The 17213-nt window shown below is 30.9% G+C and overlaps 1 protein-coding gene across 1 annotated transcript in view; it reads left to right on the top strand.

Annotated features, from left to right (window-relative positions):
- LOC106461571 (AP-3 complex subunit delta-1-like) overlaps positions 1 to 17213 on the top strand; it is a 98576-nt gene that overhangs the window by 73599 nt on the left and 7764 nt on the right. Inside the window, exons 21-26 of the mRNA XM_022388573.1 lie at positions 692 to 836; positions 1726 to 1908; positions 2120 to 2284; positions 8040 to 8237; positions 10042 to 10089; positions 12901 to 13038. Of these exons, the coding sequence (XP_022244281.1) occupies positions 692 to 836; positions 1726 to 1908; positions 2120 to 2284; positions 8040 to 8237; positions 10042 to 10089; positions 12901 to 13038 (877 nt within the window). The remainder of the gene's footprint in view (positions 1 to 691; positions 837 to 1725; positions 1909 to 2119; positions 2285 to 8039; positions 8238 to 10041; positions 10090 to 12900; positions 13039 to 17213) is intronic.

The following is a 17213-nucleotide window of genomic DNA, read 5'->3' as shown; positions in this document are numbered from 1 at the left end:
CAGCCGTGAGGGCGTTATAATGTGACAGTCAATCCCACTATTCGTTGGTAAAAGAGTAGCACAAGAGTTGGTGGTGGGTGGTGATATCTAGCTGCCTTCCCTCTAGTCCTACACTGCTAAATTAGGGATGGCTATGCAGATAGCCCTCGTGTAGCTTTGCCTGAAATTCAAAACAAACAAACAAGTTGAGGAAGATCAAAATTATAATTAGCAGTTTAGATTTTCATTATTACTTTGTCCATGACAAATATTAATGAACTTTATATCAAAACAAAATTCTAAATCTGAACATTGCATATAGTTTTATTTTGTAGGTTATTTGATGGGGGAAATCAAAATTTCTTAAAACTTAAGAACATTTATGTAGGAAACAGGTTTTTCTGACTGGTTATCTCCTCTCTTGTCATGTTTCTAAATTATGGGTGGCTGTACTTGAACCTTGGCATCACTGACCTATTTGTTTAGCCAATGTGATGCATTAGGTGCTGTTAGGTAATTACAATACAGACTTTGATTTTAAGGAATAAAAAAATTAATTTTCTTGTCTTTATAAGATTTTAGCTATTTTAGTTTCAAATAGAACTTGTGTTTTAATCATTAAAGAGGTTTTAATAAAGAAATGTGTATGAAATAGTAAATTTATATAAAATTTATATCAGTTTTATAAAAAAAATTATTTTTTTCTATTCAGACCATTAAATAATGAAGATAATGTCCAAAGCCATCCAGTTTCTCCATTAAGTACTAATGCACCTGGAAAAGTAAACTTGAAAGATGAAAAGAAGAAGAAACGTCGAGGGGAAAAAGAGCATAAAGAAAAGACAAGAGAGAAGAAGGTAATATAAACATTTCAAATGATGGAGGTTAAAGGATTAATATCTAGTTTTTTTCACCTTGTATTGAGGCCATTATTGCTACTTGTTACATTAATGGGCATGGATTAACCACTTGGTGTTGTCATATACATTTTTCTTATGTTCCAAAGTGTAAGTGTGGGTTGGTCCCCTAGTAGAGCTCTGCATTTTGGAGCTGGAGAGCTGGGTTTGAATCAGAACAATATCACAAAGCATACTCTCAGCTTTATGTTCTTTAAGCATTATAAGAGTGACAGTCAATCCCTTAGTGTGGATGGTGAGGTTCCATTAACTGACTGCCTACTGTCTGGTCATTAGTACAAAATTATTGATGGTGGCAGACAGCCCTACTAGCTTTGTTATATACAAAATACAATACAAATTCCAAGTGTGTAAATAAGCATCTATGGGTTTGAACCCATTGGATTTATTGGTCAGGTGTAATAAAGTTAATCACTGGGTCACAGCTATGTACTATGCATGAAGTTCAAAAGTTATAGCAATGATCCAGGGATCATTATATTGGTTTTTAGGATATTCCTGTACTTTCTGATGATACTTTGTTCACTGTTCTACAATATTCTGATATCTTGCATGTTTCATTTTCTTTAGGACACAAATTATCATTACCGGTTATAGTACCTTAGCTCTAAAACATAACTTAACATTCAAATCTTTGTTGTTTTTAAGAATATATTTATAAATGTATCAGTGGCTCCATGCTATAGTTGTTGATATTTTTGTTTTGAAGTAGTTTTTTTTTTGCACAGTATAGTAGCCTCATTAATAACATTTATGAAATGCATACGTAAATAATTCAAATAACTTTAAAACTTGTGTTGTCAAATAATATCATTTCATTTTCGTCAAGGATAAATCAAGGGAGAAGCACAAAAAAAAGAAGCAAAAAGAAGAAGACACTGACTTGGTTTCATCCCAATTAATTGAAGAGAAAAGCAAAGAAGAGCCTGTTACTAATGGGTTATCACCAGAATCTGCAGATAAAAATGAACAGACAGAGAAGCAGAAAAATGCTGAAAACACCAAAGGACAGGTATAAAAAATGTTATTATTATATGAAAGAGAAATTATATCCTGGTAAATATTATAAATGAAGAATTTTTATTAATTTGAAATTTTGCCATTTACAAAATAAAAAATGTTAGAAGCAAGATAAAACTACTTCTGTTGAATAATGATCCTCTTTCTGTAAAGAGGAGTTTCTATTTAGTAACTGAAATATACATATTTTTACTATTTTACAGCTGGATGATATAGAGTTCTGGCTCTCTCCAAATGACTCGTCGCAGAGACCAAACAGTGAATTAGGTGCTAAAGTTTCTAGCTCTCCTGTACCTCCTTCAGATTTAAATCTTGATTCAGTGAAAGTTAAACAGGAAAAGGAAGAAAAAATGAGCTCAAAACCAGAGGTATTAATCTTCATATTCATAAATCGGTTCTACTTTAGAAATTTGGGTAAATTACAATTTCTGTTTCTCCAGGAAGCAATTTAAATCAAAATAAGAACATTTTTAGCTTAATTTTACTTTATGTTATGCATATACTTTGCATAAATGAAGTTTTTTCTAAGTATTGTAAGCTGTATTTTCAATTTTTTAATTTAGGTGGATACATATTTAGAGGATACATAATGTTATGATCTTGCAAATTCTTGTATTAAGTAGAAAGTGAGTGCAATATAAGTATAAATAATGAATAAGTAGTTAATATATATATACAGGTACACCACCGATTTCCCGGCACCCTTGGTTCCAGAGCCTTGCCGGACCAACAGAGGTCACATAATAATAATAATAATAATTCAACAATACAGCCCTCACCCACTAATTATACCTTTCCCATGTGTCTACAGCACCATGGACTGATAGAAATGTAAACACCATGTTCAATTTGTTTCAACAGTTTTACCTTGTCTTGTATCGATATAGACTTGTGCTTATACTTGACACCACTACTGTCACTTGGACATTACTTACAAGCCATAGCTGTGGTTTAATGTAAGCAAAATAAGCTAAGAATTGTACAAAACCGAGGGATCACCACCAATTAACTATTTTGCGACGGAGGAACATGACGCCATCTTTAAATTCTCTGTGTTGACATAAATAAAAAAATTTAAATAAACAACTTTAAATATTTTTTCATAAAAATTTTTGTTTTCAAGTACGTTATATTTTGAATTTTCATACACCATTATCAACATTCTGTACTGTTAAAAAATTGAAGAAAAAATCAAAACTAAATATTTGTATCTTGTTAAACTACATATTCTTGGCAACATTCATGAAAAAATTCAAGTAATTTGATCCACTAGTTTAATATTTATAAGAAAATTTTCACGAGAGTGATGTACCTACTTAAAATGTAAGTAGCCCATCCAGAAAGAGTACACGCCACGCGCAATACCATCTGTGACTGCCCAATGAACTGGTCTGGCAGTCACGGGAATTTTGTCCAGATTAAAGGAGGTGCCGGAAAATCGGTGGTGTACAGTAATGAGTGAAGTATTTGGTGAATGATTTTGTTCACTATCAGAAAGGTTATTCAGTGTTAGAAATGAGTTATCACACATCTTTACTGCTAGTCAGTTACTTGGTGAGATAACATTGTTTATCAGTTGATTAGCTTTATGAGGAAATTTATAACTTAACCATACATCTTGCAGTGTATATTGAAATGTTTTCTGTGAACATTGGCCTTCAACTTGTGTCAAAGTGAATGTAGCCTGTAGCAAACGTCATTGAAGAAATAAGTTACTTTGTTATTGTTACATGGACTGGATTTGGCATTATTTGTACCAAATAATGCAAAAGAACTGGCTCAATGAAATAATGTTACAACACTGATGTGTCAGAAGTGGGATTATTTTGGGAAAATAAACTTCAACATTGACTTAATTTCAAGATAACAACCCAATCATGAAGCAAAATCAAAACTTGGTTAGAAATGATGAAACAGTTAAAGAAAGTCAAGAAGAACAAAAAATAAGTGACAGTAATTTAAGAGATCAAAGAAAAAGACATAATACTTAAAGAAAAATTAAGAATAAGAATAAATCTAATTGAAGACAAGATCAACAAAGAAAGAAATTACAACAACAAGAGTGAAAAGAGCAAAAGGATATTGACCACCTTTTTCTGCATCCACCCAAGGATTTCAATCTAAACCACCATATCCCATTAAATGTGGAATAGAAGAACCTATCTAGTCTACACCTGTTACCACTGGTACTTTGCTATTTGTGACTCAAGGACCTTCCCGGACTACTGCAGCCATGACGCTACCAAATTAAGGTCTAGAACTTAGCTAGCCATTTGAGAAATTAATGGACTATGATAAAAAGGTACCATGGGAGGCATATCAGTTTCAATTCAAAATCATTTACAGAGTGAATGGATGTAATAGTGAACAACTAGCTATTCATCTTGCTGCCCATTTAAAAAGAACAATTTTAATTTTGTTAAGAAACTTTCCAGCCAAGAGCCCATAATGGCAATTAAGCATTGGTAGCTACCTCATCCAACGGGTTTGGAGTAACACACTAGAAAGATGTATTTGGAACACAGAGGAAAGAAGAAACCTTAGCTAAACTTGTGGAAGATTTGGAAAGACTACCAAAATGGTCCAAACATAAAGATGTATTTGTTGGCATATGACCAATTTATAGATGCCATAAGTGAGGATATAAAAATCAGGAATAAGCAAAGTAGGTGTACATTTTTGATGGGAGCTCTGGATCTTACGATTGAACTTGAAACCATTAAAATAGCAGATAAAAAAACTGAAGACACCATATAGAAGTTACGGTATTGTCAGATCAAGTAGTATTGAAGCATCAATTCTCCATGACAGTAGTCTAGAAGAACTGAAAGTGTTAGTTAAACAACTAGTCACACTGAATGGAGGAAATAAGCCACAAGACAATAGATATTTAAGTTACGGTATTGTCAGATCAAGTAGTATTGAAACATCAATTCTCCATGACAGTAATCAAGAAGAACTGAAAGTGTTAGTTAAACAACTAGTCACACTGAATGAAGGAAATAAGCCACAAGACAATTTAAAGTGTAACATGAAAGGATATATTGCCAGGAACTGCCAACAAAAGCTTTTTTGGAATAACTCCTCCCAAAGATTGTCAGTAAAAGGGAACTTCCTATTATAAATGTGCGAAACTGAAACTGTGAGGAGTAAACATCTGTTAATATACCAAGGAGACAATACTCTGAGGATGAGTCTTTGATACCAACCAGACATTAAAACAAACAAACAAAAAAAAATGGGTATTGGCTATAATTATAGGGTGAAACTCTGCTGTGAATGCTCTATCTGCCCCAAATGAGCTAAGAAGTTCATTATTTGAGGAAAACTATCCATAAGGCATGAGATTATCGATAGAAAACCTTCCAATATGTTGATCAACACTGGTTCTACAGCTAGTTATTTGACCTTATTTGATAATTAAAGGTGGGAAGTTGCCTTCATAGATGAAGAAAGAAGAAGGATTGATGTGAACAGTAGGTGGACATAAAGTTCCAGCAAGAGGTAAGTAAGAAGTTACTGAAGGAAGATTCTCTAAACCTCGTGATGTGCGAGTAATTGATATTGAGGAATAGTGCATATGGGGAAATGACTTCATACAGAAAAGTGAATACAAAGTTTTGCTAGCTTCTAATAGTTTTGCAGTTTATGACTTGGAAATCCCTAGGTATGCATGGCAATTACTACACCAAACGTTGAAATTATAGTGATAAGTGACAACAGGAAGTATGATCATTGCACCACTACAAGATGAACTACTCATACCAGGACTTAGAGTAAATTTATATGTAGTCACTAGGTCGTAGTGGAACCAAAACACTCCAGCATATCATGAGGGATTGATATTTGGAAAAGCTCTCATGGACTTAAAGAATATAGGTGTCATATGTGAATTTACCTGGGTAAGACAAGTCATATAGTGATAAAATGAAAAATTGCTATGATGTTTATGCTGATAAGACTGGATTCCATCAGGTGACATGATATTGTTGTACAATCCCTACCACAAGAAAGAATGATTTCCAAACTTAAGCTGGTTTTGGGAAAAGCCACATGTTGTATTGAAAAGAATCAGAAAAGGACAGTGTTGTATGCTTTATTTTTAGTGTTTTAATTTAGATGTTTACTAGAGAGCACATGATGTCATGATCTGAAAAATTTGTGTAGTGAGAAAAGAGTAAGTACTTTATAAACATGAGCAGTTAATGATAGTGAGTTTTTTCAGTGAATATTCAGTTCAGTGTTAAAAATGAAAGTTATCACATCTATTCAGTTATTCTGCAATTTAGCATTGTTTATTGATTGATTAGACTTGTGAAGAAATTTTAGCCACACATCTCACACTTTGTATTGCAATGTTTGTGAACTTAGACCTACAACTTGTGTCAAAGTAATTTTAGCCTGTAGCAAACATTATTGAATAATGCCAAAGAACATGCTCAGTGATAAAATGCATTGTAACAAAATGTTTATTAGCATTTTTACAAAGATACAAAACCCTATAACTTAAGCACTTTCCAAAGTGCTTGGGTTATAAGGTTTTGTATTTCTGTGTTAAATTGGTTTTTAATCTATGTGTTTTCCTAATATCATGTATGAACATTTATAAAAAAAACAAAAAAAACAGGCTTGTTCCTGGTTTATTACTGAATAGATGTCGCTCTACAACACCAAGTCAGCTGTAGTAACAAACAGACTTCTTTATGGTTTATTACCGATTTGTTGTCTCTTTACAACAGCATGACAGCAGTATTGTCAAAGATACTCCTTCTTTGTTTATTACTGAATAGCTGTCTCTCTACAACACAGCTGTAGTAATAAACAACTTTTTTTGCTTTGTTACTCAATTGCTGTTGCTTTACAACACCAAGACAGCTGTAGTAACAAACAGACTTGTTTACTAAAAATGAATTATGTAGTAAAAATATATGTATGGAGAGTGACTGTCCTTTTTTTTGTATTTCACAAAACAACATTTCTTGTGTATATTTGGTCATCTCTGTTAAATATTGCTTGATTAGCATTTTCACTTCTGTATGTTTTTTAAAGTTATGTTCAAATATTCTTCTTGAAAAACCCTTATAGATTGAAACGTGAAAAACCAATTCTCAAAGACATATTCCTACTTGGTCAGCTGTATGACCCTGCAAATTATTAACTGTGATGGTAAAACGGTTAATTTTATTATAAATTTCAGGGTCTTCTCTTTGGACTGTCTTCCTGGTTTTGGCTTTGTTAGCCTACTGAGCTGAAGAAGCACACTTTAATTTGGACATTTTAAAAATTGAGATGAGCTGCAAGTAAAACATGCGGGTTAGTATAGAGTTGTAGCCAATGGTTCTGATTGGACACAATTTGGTAATATTGCATTGTGTCTCCTTGACAACCAAGCAAACATAATGGGGAATGGCCAATGAATATAATTTTTTGTGTGCCAACAATACCAAGCATGAAGTGTATGTATATCCAATTCAGTTTTATTACTCATCATGTTCTCTACCACCTTACCCTCAGATCGAACTATATGCCCAAAGTAGCACATCATCCATTTTATATATATATGGCTGAAATAATTTTAAAAAAAACAAACTTGCATTGTGGTTTCGTGTAACTTGAATGTTGATCAGTATTACAATGGCAGAGATATCGGTGTGACAGACAGATGGCTTTTCATCTTCATATAGTAGCTTTCACTTTGAATTTTGCTGGAATATTTATCAATAAATTTATTAAGTAGTTCCATGACATTAAATCTACTGTATAATTTGTATACAGTTGACATTACTCTGTGTTTTACAAGGTATAAAAGATATTTGTTTCTCTTATGACTTAAAGCAATATATGGTTTTAAAGTTTTGTAAAAAATTAACAATTGGCCTATTAAATCAAATAAGTTTGACCTAACCTGGAATTTTTTTTTAAAGTGATACAAACTCTGTGGTAGTTATTATGGTTCTACTTTTATGTTAATGAAATATATTTTGATATGCTGGTCTACATCTTCAAGTGTGTGTGTGTGTATATACATATATTTCTTATGTATATGTGTATATATATATATATATTTGTAATTTTTATTTAATATTTGAGTGAGATTTATAAGTTTTTGTGTGCTACCCCCAGAAAACAAAGAAAAAGAAGAAAGAAAAGGAAAGGAAAAGCAAAAAGGAAAAAAAGAAAGTACGAGAACACCATGATTCTCTGCTACAGGAAGATAGTCCAAAAGACAAGGCAGAATATGAAGAAGCTCCTGGTATAGCAACTCCATCAAAAGAACCGGGTTCCAGTCTGGCACAAACACCAATGACTCCCTCTATGCCTGTATGTAGTTTGTAATTTATTTCTAAGAATTTGTATGAATTATCTCAAGATATCTAATTACATTAGATTTTGGTATGTAAAGTGTTCATACCAGTATTTAGTTTCTATATGATGACTTTTGAAACTATTGCTCACAATACAGTACTGTCTTGGTAGCATTATTTTGATAGTGACTAGGTTTTATAATATAGGACCAAATTTAGACACCTTGGTTACTACCATGAATGGTTTTCTAATAAAATTAATTCTGCTGTTTGAGTATCTACAAAAAAGTTGAGTTAACCTTCTGTATATGGACTTGATCATTTTGATTAACCTTGCAACTACCACGAAATAATACACACTGTAATTTTTAATGTAGCAAGTTTACCTTCACAAAATTTTGCAAGCTTTTAATAAACATTGCATGTCTTTTGTACACAAAAAAATCAGATTTTTTAATTGAGTATTTTTACTAAATATTTGTCTGTCAATTTATGGAGTCTGACTCTGACTAGTTTTAGTGCAAGGTGATTTTCATGTTAAGAGTGAAAATACCTTTTTCATATTATAGTTTCTTTATTTCATTTGCATAACTTCTACAACCTCCTTAATAAATATTGTTTCTTTCAGTAAAATTTTATATATTTTCTGTTATTTTTCCTATCACAGCACTATATTAGGCTCAGCCAGTTTGACTACTTTGTAAACACCATAAAAAATATGAAGTGTTTCTGTCATAGCACTATATTAGGCTCAGCCAGTTTGACTGACCTTGTAAACACCATAAAAAATATGAAGTGTTTCTGTCATAGCACTATATTAGGCTCAGCCAGTTTGACACCATAAACAGTTAAACACCATAAAAATTTGAAGTGTAAATTATCCTTTTTCCTTTCTAGAATGACTGCAGATTGTAACAGAAAATTACAGATATTTATTTTTAACACACTCAGGCTCATGACAGTTTATTAAGCTCTGAATTTGTATCAGAATATTTGCCTTAGCTGATCCAGTTGAACTTGAAGGTAGTAACTTTGAATCTGTATGTTGAATAATTCAACGGTTGTTGTGAAAATGAGCTAGCATTGTACCTACATCAGTAAATTAAAATCATCTCTTTCTCTTGAAGATTAAAGTTAGATTATGCAATTTCTATAAGTTAGTAACTTGCCATAACTCAGAAGCTAAAGTAGGGGTGGAAAGGTTATTTAAATTGTGCAATTTGAAGCAAACAAGGGTTACATGATAAAGGTGAAAATTGAGAATTTATTGAAATATTCCCTTTTGAAATAAAATCAAAGCTTGTATCTAAATTTGATTTTGTAACTAAAGCCAAATTTTTTGATATACATTGTTAATAAAGTAGTTTAAATAAATTTTGAATGCAACTCTGTAAAAAAGGTGACGTGCACTGAAACCTAGCCATATCCAGAGGGCTAATGAATTATTCCTATTGTCTTATGTTTTTCTAATGGCTTAAAAGTAATTAAAACATAAATACTTATGAGTCTGCACTTCTTTACTTATTTTAACAAAATTTTGTTTATGATTCATAATATTGTCCATATATTCATGTATTAAATTAAATTTTCGTTTTTCAAGTTTTAGATATTTATTTAGCATGAAGTATAATGATATCAGTAAGTTAGTTGTGAAATATTTTTATTCTTTAAAATATTGTATTAGGTCAGCATAATTGCAAGTAGTAAACATTTTTAAAGTAAAAAAAAGTACTTAAGATACAAGGATTTTTTCATATTTTTGCAAACCTGTAGGTATTTCTTTTAAATTTCTATAAATGGTTACATTTCTTATATTACAGCCAGCTTCTAAATACAGATTATTAGCTGAAGATAAAAATATGAAACTGGTAAGTTCCTAATTTTCCTTTGATAATCAGAAAGAAATACTTTCTTGTGACATTTAGGTCACTCATTGGAGATTTGTTTTTGTTATACTTTTTACATAATTTGTATTACTACTGTACATCTTAGACTTGTTTCCTTCCAAAACAATGTACAAGGTTTGAGAAAACCTATCAACCAAACTCAGAGCTATTAATTTTTTTACTTGTACAAATTGTAAAATAACCAGACAGGCAGCAAACCATCAATAACAATTCTGGCCGCTATTAATCATTAACATTAGAAATTATCTTTTTTTAATAAAATGAAATGTTTTGAGGTCCTGCTCATAAAATGAAATAATATGAAACTTGAGTGTTATTTTACTAAAAATATCAAGTTTCCAAAAATTACTTGAGTAATTTAATTTACATCAAAGATTTCATGAGAACATTATTTGTGTATTGCTATTATACTGCTACTCGCTTCTCTCTTCAGTATCAAAGTAGTTCAAAGTTATTGATCTTCAAATTGGTCACTTCAAATGAAGTAGAAATTGCTGGTAAATGAGGCTGCAACTGAAACCTGTATACCCTTATTCAAGAACAAAACTTGCTCTATTTTGTTTGAATATTGTGGAATATCTGTGTTAAAGAACACTCATGTTTACTATTCACCATTGTACAGTATACTATTCAGATAATTAACAGTTCTCTTATGCAGTTTTTACATGTTCTGTCTGTATTGAGTTTTCAATTAAAACAACTGATATCTATCTCATTTTTACACAGAGTTATAGACTTGATGATAAATGAACTTTCAAAATGCTTTACAGTTTCAGTAAAACTTTTCTTGATTTCAGTAAAAATATAAAAACTCCAATACAAATGTGTGGATCATTATTTCCAGTTTTATTTCTGGTGGTGTTCCAGTCGTGTAAATAGACTTAGGGGTGTACTATGCACACCAATATAAAAAAAAGGGACTCTGGTATGGCCTGCCAACTTCTATATGCGAGTGTATATTAGGAGAACATATCAAAATATCATCATGATTTCTTGGTTTTAATTTTGACTTGGCTTTATAACATATACATATATGAAAATGCATTTGTACCTAAGTACTTAAAGATATTAATAAACTATATTTTACATGAACACACTTTTGACAGCAGATATTACAAAGCTAAGTAAAATTATGTCACATGACTAACATACATATCATACAGTTAAAAAAACTAACTAGTTACACATTCACCCAAGCCTGGCCCACTGATTAGCTTGGTAGACTGTCGATCTGAGATTCTGTGGTACTTGCACAGTCACATCCAAAATAAAGTTGTGCTCTGTACTTTGTAGCCATGGTTGTGTTATAAGAGTGGTGGTAGAAATCCCATTTTTTCAGTTTGACAAGAGTTGGTAGAGGGTAATATTGACTTACCTGCCTTACCTGTAGTCTTATCAATTCAAATGTAAGTTTGATTAGCACACATAGCCTTTGAGTAACTTTGTGCAAAGTGAACTAAGTAGAATTAATAAGTTTTACAAAAATAAATTATGGGTCTTAAAGGAAGTAATGCATAATACATATATATATACATAAATAGAAAACTTCTGTTATACTTCATAGTAATGAGTATCCCTGTGATGTCTCAGTTAATTATCTTTTGTTAGATTTTTCAGCAATAATTTTTTGTAAAAAAAAAAGAGAGAGAAAAATAATAATAAATAATACGTGCATGATGTGAGAGTATTAAACCAAAAATACTCATTAAGGTCCTAAAAGAATACAGGGGAAAAATTAAAATTATGTTAACACAAAAAATAATACATGGAATTAAGTTTTCTTAAAACAAAAAGTTTCAAGTTCATTAGGTTTTTTGTTTTTCTTTTAACAATCCTAGTTCCGATTAGTCTGTAATTTTATAAGCCAAGAATTTTTACACTCAGGTGACTGGGCTAGTCAGCAGTATCTAAGGCGAGCATGTTTGATGATAGGGAATCGAACTCATGACTCTCAGATTCTGAGTCTAGTGCCTTAACCACCAGGTCAATGCTAGGCCTTTTAAGTTCATTAGTATGTGAAGTTAAAATTATTTTACACTGAAAAAATACATTGAGGTAAAACATTCTTAAAAGCATTTGAAGATCACTGATATGTAGTCCACCAGTGACATCCATCATTTCTACAAGTAAGATATGATATTTCAGGAATAAACTGTGTGTGACAATTTTTCAAATTTACACCATGATGAGGCACTTTGACATGTGTCCTGCTTTAACCATTTAAGGACGAGTACAGTCAGTGCTTGTAAAATTTGAAATTTTTGGTTACTAAAAATATGTACAATTGGTGTATTATTAAATATTTAATACCAGCATTATTAAATCACTTTTCACTTTGAAATTAATGTCCTCATAAGTTAAAATTATTTAAAACGTGACAGTTTATTACAGTGTTCTATAGCTTGCAGTAACCTGCAGATGGTGAATATGAAATGCATATGAATCAAGTTTATTAAAGCTGAATGTATTGATAATTTTTGTTATTAAACTACTCATTCATTTAATGTATTTTATAAATACTGTGCATACATTCCGTATTGTCTTAGATTTAGGGTATTTTTCCTCTTGAAGAAATTTGATTAAATGTATATGGAGGGCAATTAAATTTTAAGTCAGCTTATGATATTGTTTGTCACAAAAACTTTACGCAGTGATCAGCCTAGTCTTGAGAAAACTGCACATTCATTTCATTATTTTTTTAAAGTTCGAAATTCTGCTACTTTAATATGTAATGAGTTATTTGTTTTAATAGAATCAAACTTCCATTTTCAGATCTATGAAACTAGGGTGCTTCCAAACTCCAGTAATCAGATCGTTGTGTCCATAATTTTCACCAACCAGTGTGGCTATCATGTCAAAGAACTAGAGTTTAACATACTTGACACATTGAACACCAGGCTTGCAAGAGGGGTAAGTAAAAATAGTATGAAGTAGTAATTTTTTTCTTTTTTAATAACACCGAATGTAACAGTTTTTTTATATACTAGCTGTTTTAGGATAGAAAATTCTTGTATGAGCAACAGTTCTCAGTGGAGAATGTAAAAGTAGTTTTCTTCCAGTGTGTTTATATAATAGGTTGTTGTTATTGTTATTATTATTAGCTGTAGTTTGATAAGTGTGAATTACCTTTTAAACTTAAAATGCTGGTGGATCCCTTTATACCTTACCTACTTGATATGTGTTATAAAACTAAATAACCATTAAAAACAGTGAGAGGAAGTTTCTGTTGTTGTTATTAACAGAAGGCAATATGTTGGTATTTATAAAAATCATTATAACCACATAAGAAATTATCACTTATTGATCCACAAAGAATTATCGTAATGTCATGCAAGATGGTACATAAATGTTTTAAATAGTCTAAGTGATTTTACTTGTAGCTATTCTTAATTGAATTACTTTATAACCTGAACCAACATTTATTATGATTTTGCATTTTAAGAAATGTTTGAACCAAAACAGAATTGTTTATTTATTAACATAGTTACCACAATAGTTTTTGCTTTTACGAAATGTTCTGATTTAGTAAAAGTTTAAAATAGATAAATCTGTATGCTCTAAGTGATAAACTTTAAAACCATTTGATTAAGCAATATTACACAATTTGTTAATAGAGCAAGTATATACAGAAGCAATGGCATTATCATAACAACCACAATGATTAGCAAGAAGGTTTCTTTTACAGTTTTATGTTAAATCAAAATTTTACTTTAGATTTTATTTCTGACAGACTTTTCATGCGATAATTGAGAACTTTACCGTACTTATAAATTAAGTATATTTAAAACTTCATTTGGTGTTATAAATGAAAGATCTATTTTATTCAGAGGACTTGGAATAATATGATTTTTTTTCTTCTTCCTCCTCTTCCAAATAAGAAACTTAGAATTGGCCATTTTAAATACGGAAAAGCATGGTCAGATGGGTTGCTTAATCCTTCTTCTCCTTCCTTTTTTTTTTATACCAGTGTTCTAAATTACTGATAAGTACAATAATGTTAGTAATTATATGATGATAATATCCCAGCAACAATTTTTTGTCATGCATCACTAGTTTTACTTATTTTCCATAGAAATAATTAATTAAACAAACAACTACATTTTACCTTTAGCATTTATTGCACACTATAATGACTTACTGGTCAATAAATTACAGTGCACAGAAGCACAGGGACCTATTATAAATATAAAATAAGAGTATCTGGAAGCTGAATGGTTTGAGTAAACATCCAGTTAAGTCCAGTTGGATTAAGTTGCATAATAGATCTTGTAGAAGTTAGTCAATGCAATCACAAAACCAAAAGTCTTCAGAACTTCCAATTGAATGCCTTCACTGTTAGAGGAGCTCCATATAGCAACTTTACCACGAAACTACTAATACTACTCAAACCACCTTATTAACTTTACTGTTACATAAAAAAAAGTCTAATTCTTGCTCTATCCAATTATATTTAAACTTTCTTAATAGCTGTTTCCAAAGCTGTGTTTCATTAGGAAGGGATCAAACCATTTAACGTCATAACAAAAGGGTGGTAACCAACGTACGTACAAACACTAAGCCAAAAAAAGATAAGGAAATGCTTGAAAAGATATGAATAATATATTGTCAGAGGGTGATAGTTTCTTATCAGTTTTAAAATTGTCAAGTACATTGTTTACTTCATGAATTACATTAAATAAATGTTAAAAATGACAAAGTATTAATTTTAAAATATTTTTGGGTTAAAAACTTTTGAAATAAAGTTACAATTATATAATTATCGTTACTTCACCTTAAATCATGACATTTTTTCAAGATATGAAATTGACTTTGTTCATTTTGCAAAAAAAAAAAAAAAATTAGAAAAGCCAGAAGGAAGCTTTTGCTATACTCTTTATTTTGTATACAACTGGTTTGAATATTCATAATCATGCCAGGATTATCAGCTGACAAAAAAAAAACTGCTAATGCTCCTTGATGGTCATTGGCTAAACACTAGAACCCCAATGGCTTTTTGCCAGCTAATAGCTTCTAGCCATTTTGATAAATGTTATTTCTCATAGATAAGTCTGAGTAAAGTTCTAACAGATGAGAAAGTTAAACCTGTTTTGATGTTCTGAATTTAATTCATGTTGATGGTATTCTTTAATATATTTTTTTCTCACTGACTGATACCATACTATGCTTGAATAATTCAGAGAACAAATAGCTAGCAACAAGTTCTACAGTTATCATAACAGAACATTAACATCTTCACTACTTAGTTATGTTCTACTTGCTAGTGTTTGTGGTAAGAAAGAAGACATTAAAGGTTTGATGTGTAATTTTTTATTCCTTATTCTGAGTTAAAAGTTTTAGGAAATACCACCCCAATTACTACCGAAAAAAACATCATTAAATTGGGCAGATGAAAATGCCCTATAAGAATTTTGAGCCTGTCCTATAAGTTGTGCAGCAGTCATGGGATGTTAAAAAAAACTTGCATACCTTTCTGTAAATATCTTATTTGTAAAGGCACTGTTAGTTGTCTCATAATTTAAAAAAAAATAAAACATGCATTACTTCCATGTTAAAATTGTACTTTTTAGTGTCATTCACCTTCACGTAGTTATGAACTTGTTTTACTTGCTAATAATTTGTTTTTTGATATTTAATATTGCCTTTGCGATAAGAAGCATTATAAAGTCATTAGGCAACAAACTCGTTTTAGTAATTAGCTGTGTGCTTCAGTTTCAACTGTATCAATTCTTCATCCAGGAAGTCAGTAATGGGCACCCCAGTGGTATATCAGATTCATATTTATTATCAGGTCGCTTATTTCTTTCATTAACTTTCTTTTTCTTGCCATGTAATATGTGACTTCGGATAAAGCATTTGATAAAGTTTTAGCTCATTATGATCATGTTATATTTAGAACTTAATAAATTATATAATCTAGTGACTCTCGTAATCTTCTATTATATTTTGACTGTCATGATCTTGTTTTCTCTGAAGAGTAATCAGTAGAAAGGAGTTTCACTAGTTATGGCTTTTGTCACTCTTCAATACTGTATATATAGAAAGAGGGGGGGGGTAAATTAGATGGTTTTTAATGATACCTCTAATCTTGTTCACAAATCAGTTTTCCTAATTGCTGTTTTATACTTCAATTGTACTGCTTTCTGGCTTTTAAGAATCCCAGAACCTATCTTTTGCAGTTTCTTTGCTTGTTCTGCTGTTTTTAACAATTTTTGTTTTCTTGAATATGTAATAAGAAACAGTAGGAGGTGAAAACTGTAGTCTGATAAATCACTATTCATTAATATAAAGTTTATAGCCTCTGTTAATCAACTTGTTTTCATTCCAAGTTGACTGTAGGACTGTCTCGAGAACGAGTTTTGTGCACAGTTAAGATTAGGTAGTGTTTGTAAACACCACTTTGCATGTTCATTCCAGTGTGATTGCTTAAAATCAATTTGCCCCTAGTCTAAAGGCTTATAACTAAAAATTGTTTTTCAATAGCAATGGTGGGCAAAGCGCAGATAGCCCATTGTGTAGCTTTATGCTTAACTGCAAATAAACAAAACAAAAATAAAACCATTTTCTGTATCCTCCTACCATGAATATCAAAGAGGATACGTTTTGATTTTTTTAATTGACAAGCACTTGTAAAGATCACACTGTTTCTTTGCTAAATGCTTACTTGAAAAGTAGAAAATAAATGTATGCCAGTAAAGTTTTCTTTCATTGTTTTAAATGTTTAGGTACAATAACTGATATTCTTGTTGTTCGTTTTGAATCAAACCTGTTTTCAGGTGATAAAGTGAAATTAACTTGTAACCAGTAGGTATTTTTACTCAGGCTATTTAAAGTTGCTTGGTATTGACTTGATTAAGGTAAGTAGAAATTAGGCTCATCTGTAGTACACATGTTTTTTTTAATGTATACACCTGGAAAAAAGTTAAGCACCCCCGTGTTTTTTTCAAGTGATTCAGATTCGACGTTCTTGTGACTGATTATAAATTACCATTCAATCTAAACGTGTTTATCAAATGAAATTATGCATTATTGGGCACAAGAAAAACAAGATTATCAACCGTAAAAATAACAATTTTTAATTACATATC

This window comes from Limulus polyphemus, unplaced genomic scaffold (genome assembly GCF_000517525.1).
Source record: "Limulus polyphemus unplaced genomic scaffold, Limulus_polyphemus-2.1.2 Scaffold989, whole genome shotgun sequence".
NCBI classification, from domain to species: Eukaryota; Metazoa; Arthropoda; class Merostomata; order Xiphosura; family Limulidae; genus Limulus; species Limulus polyphemus.
This window is presented reverse-complemented; position numbering and strand designations above follow the sequence as displayed.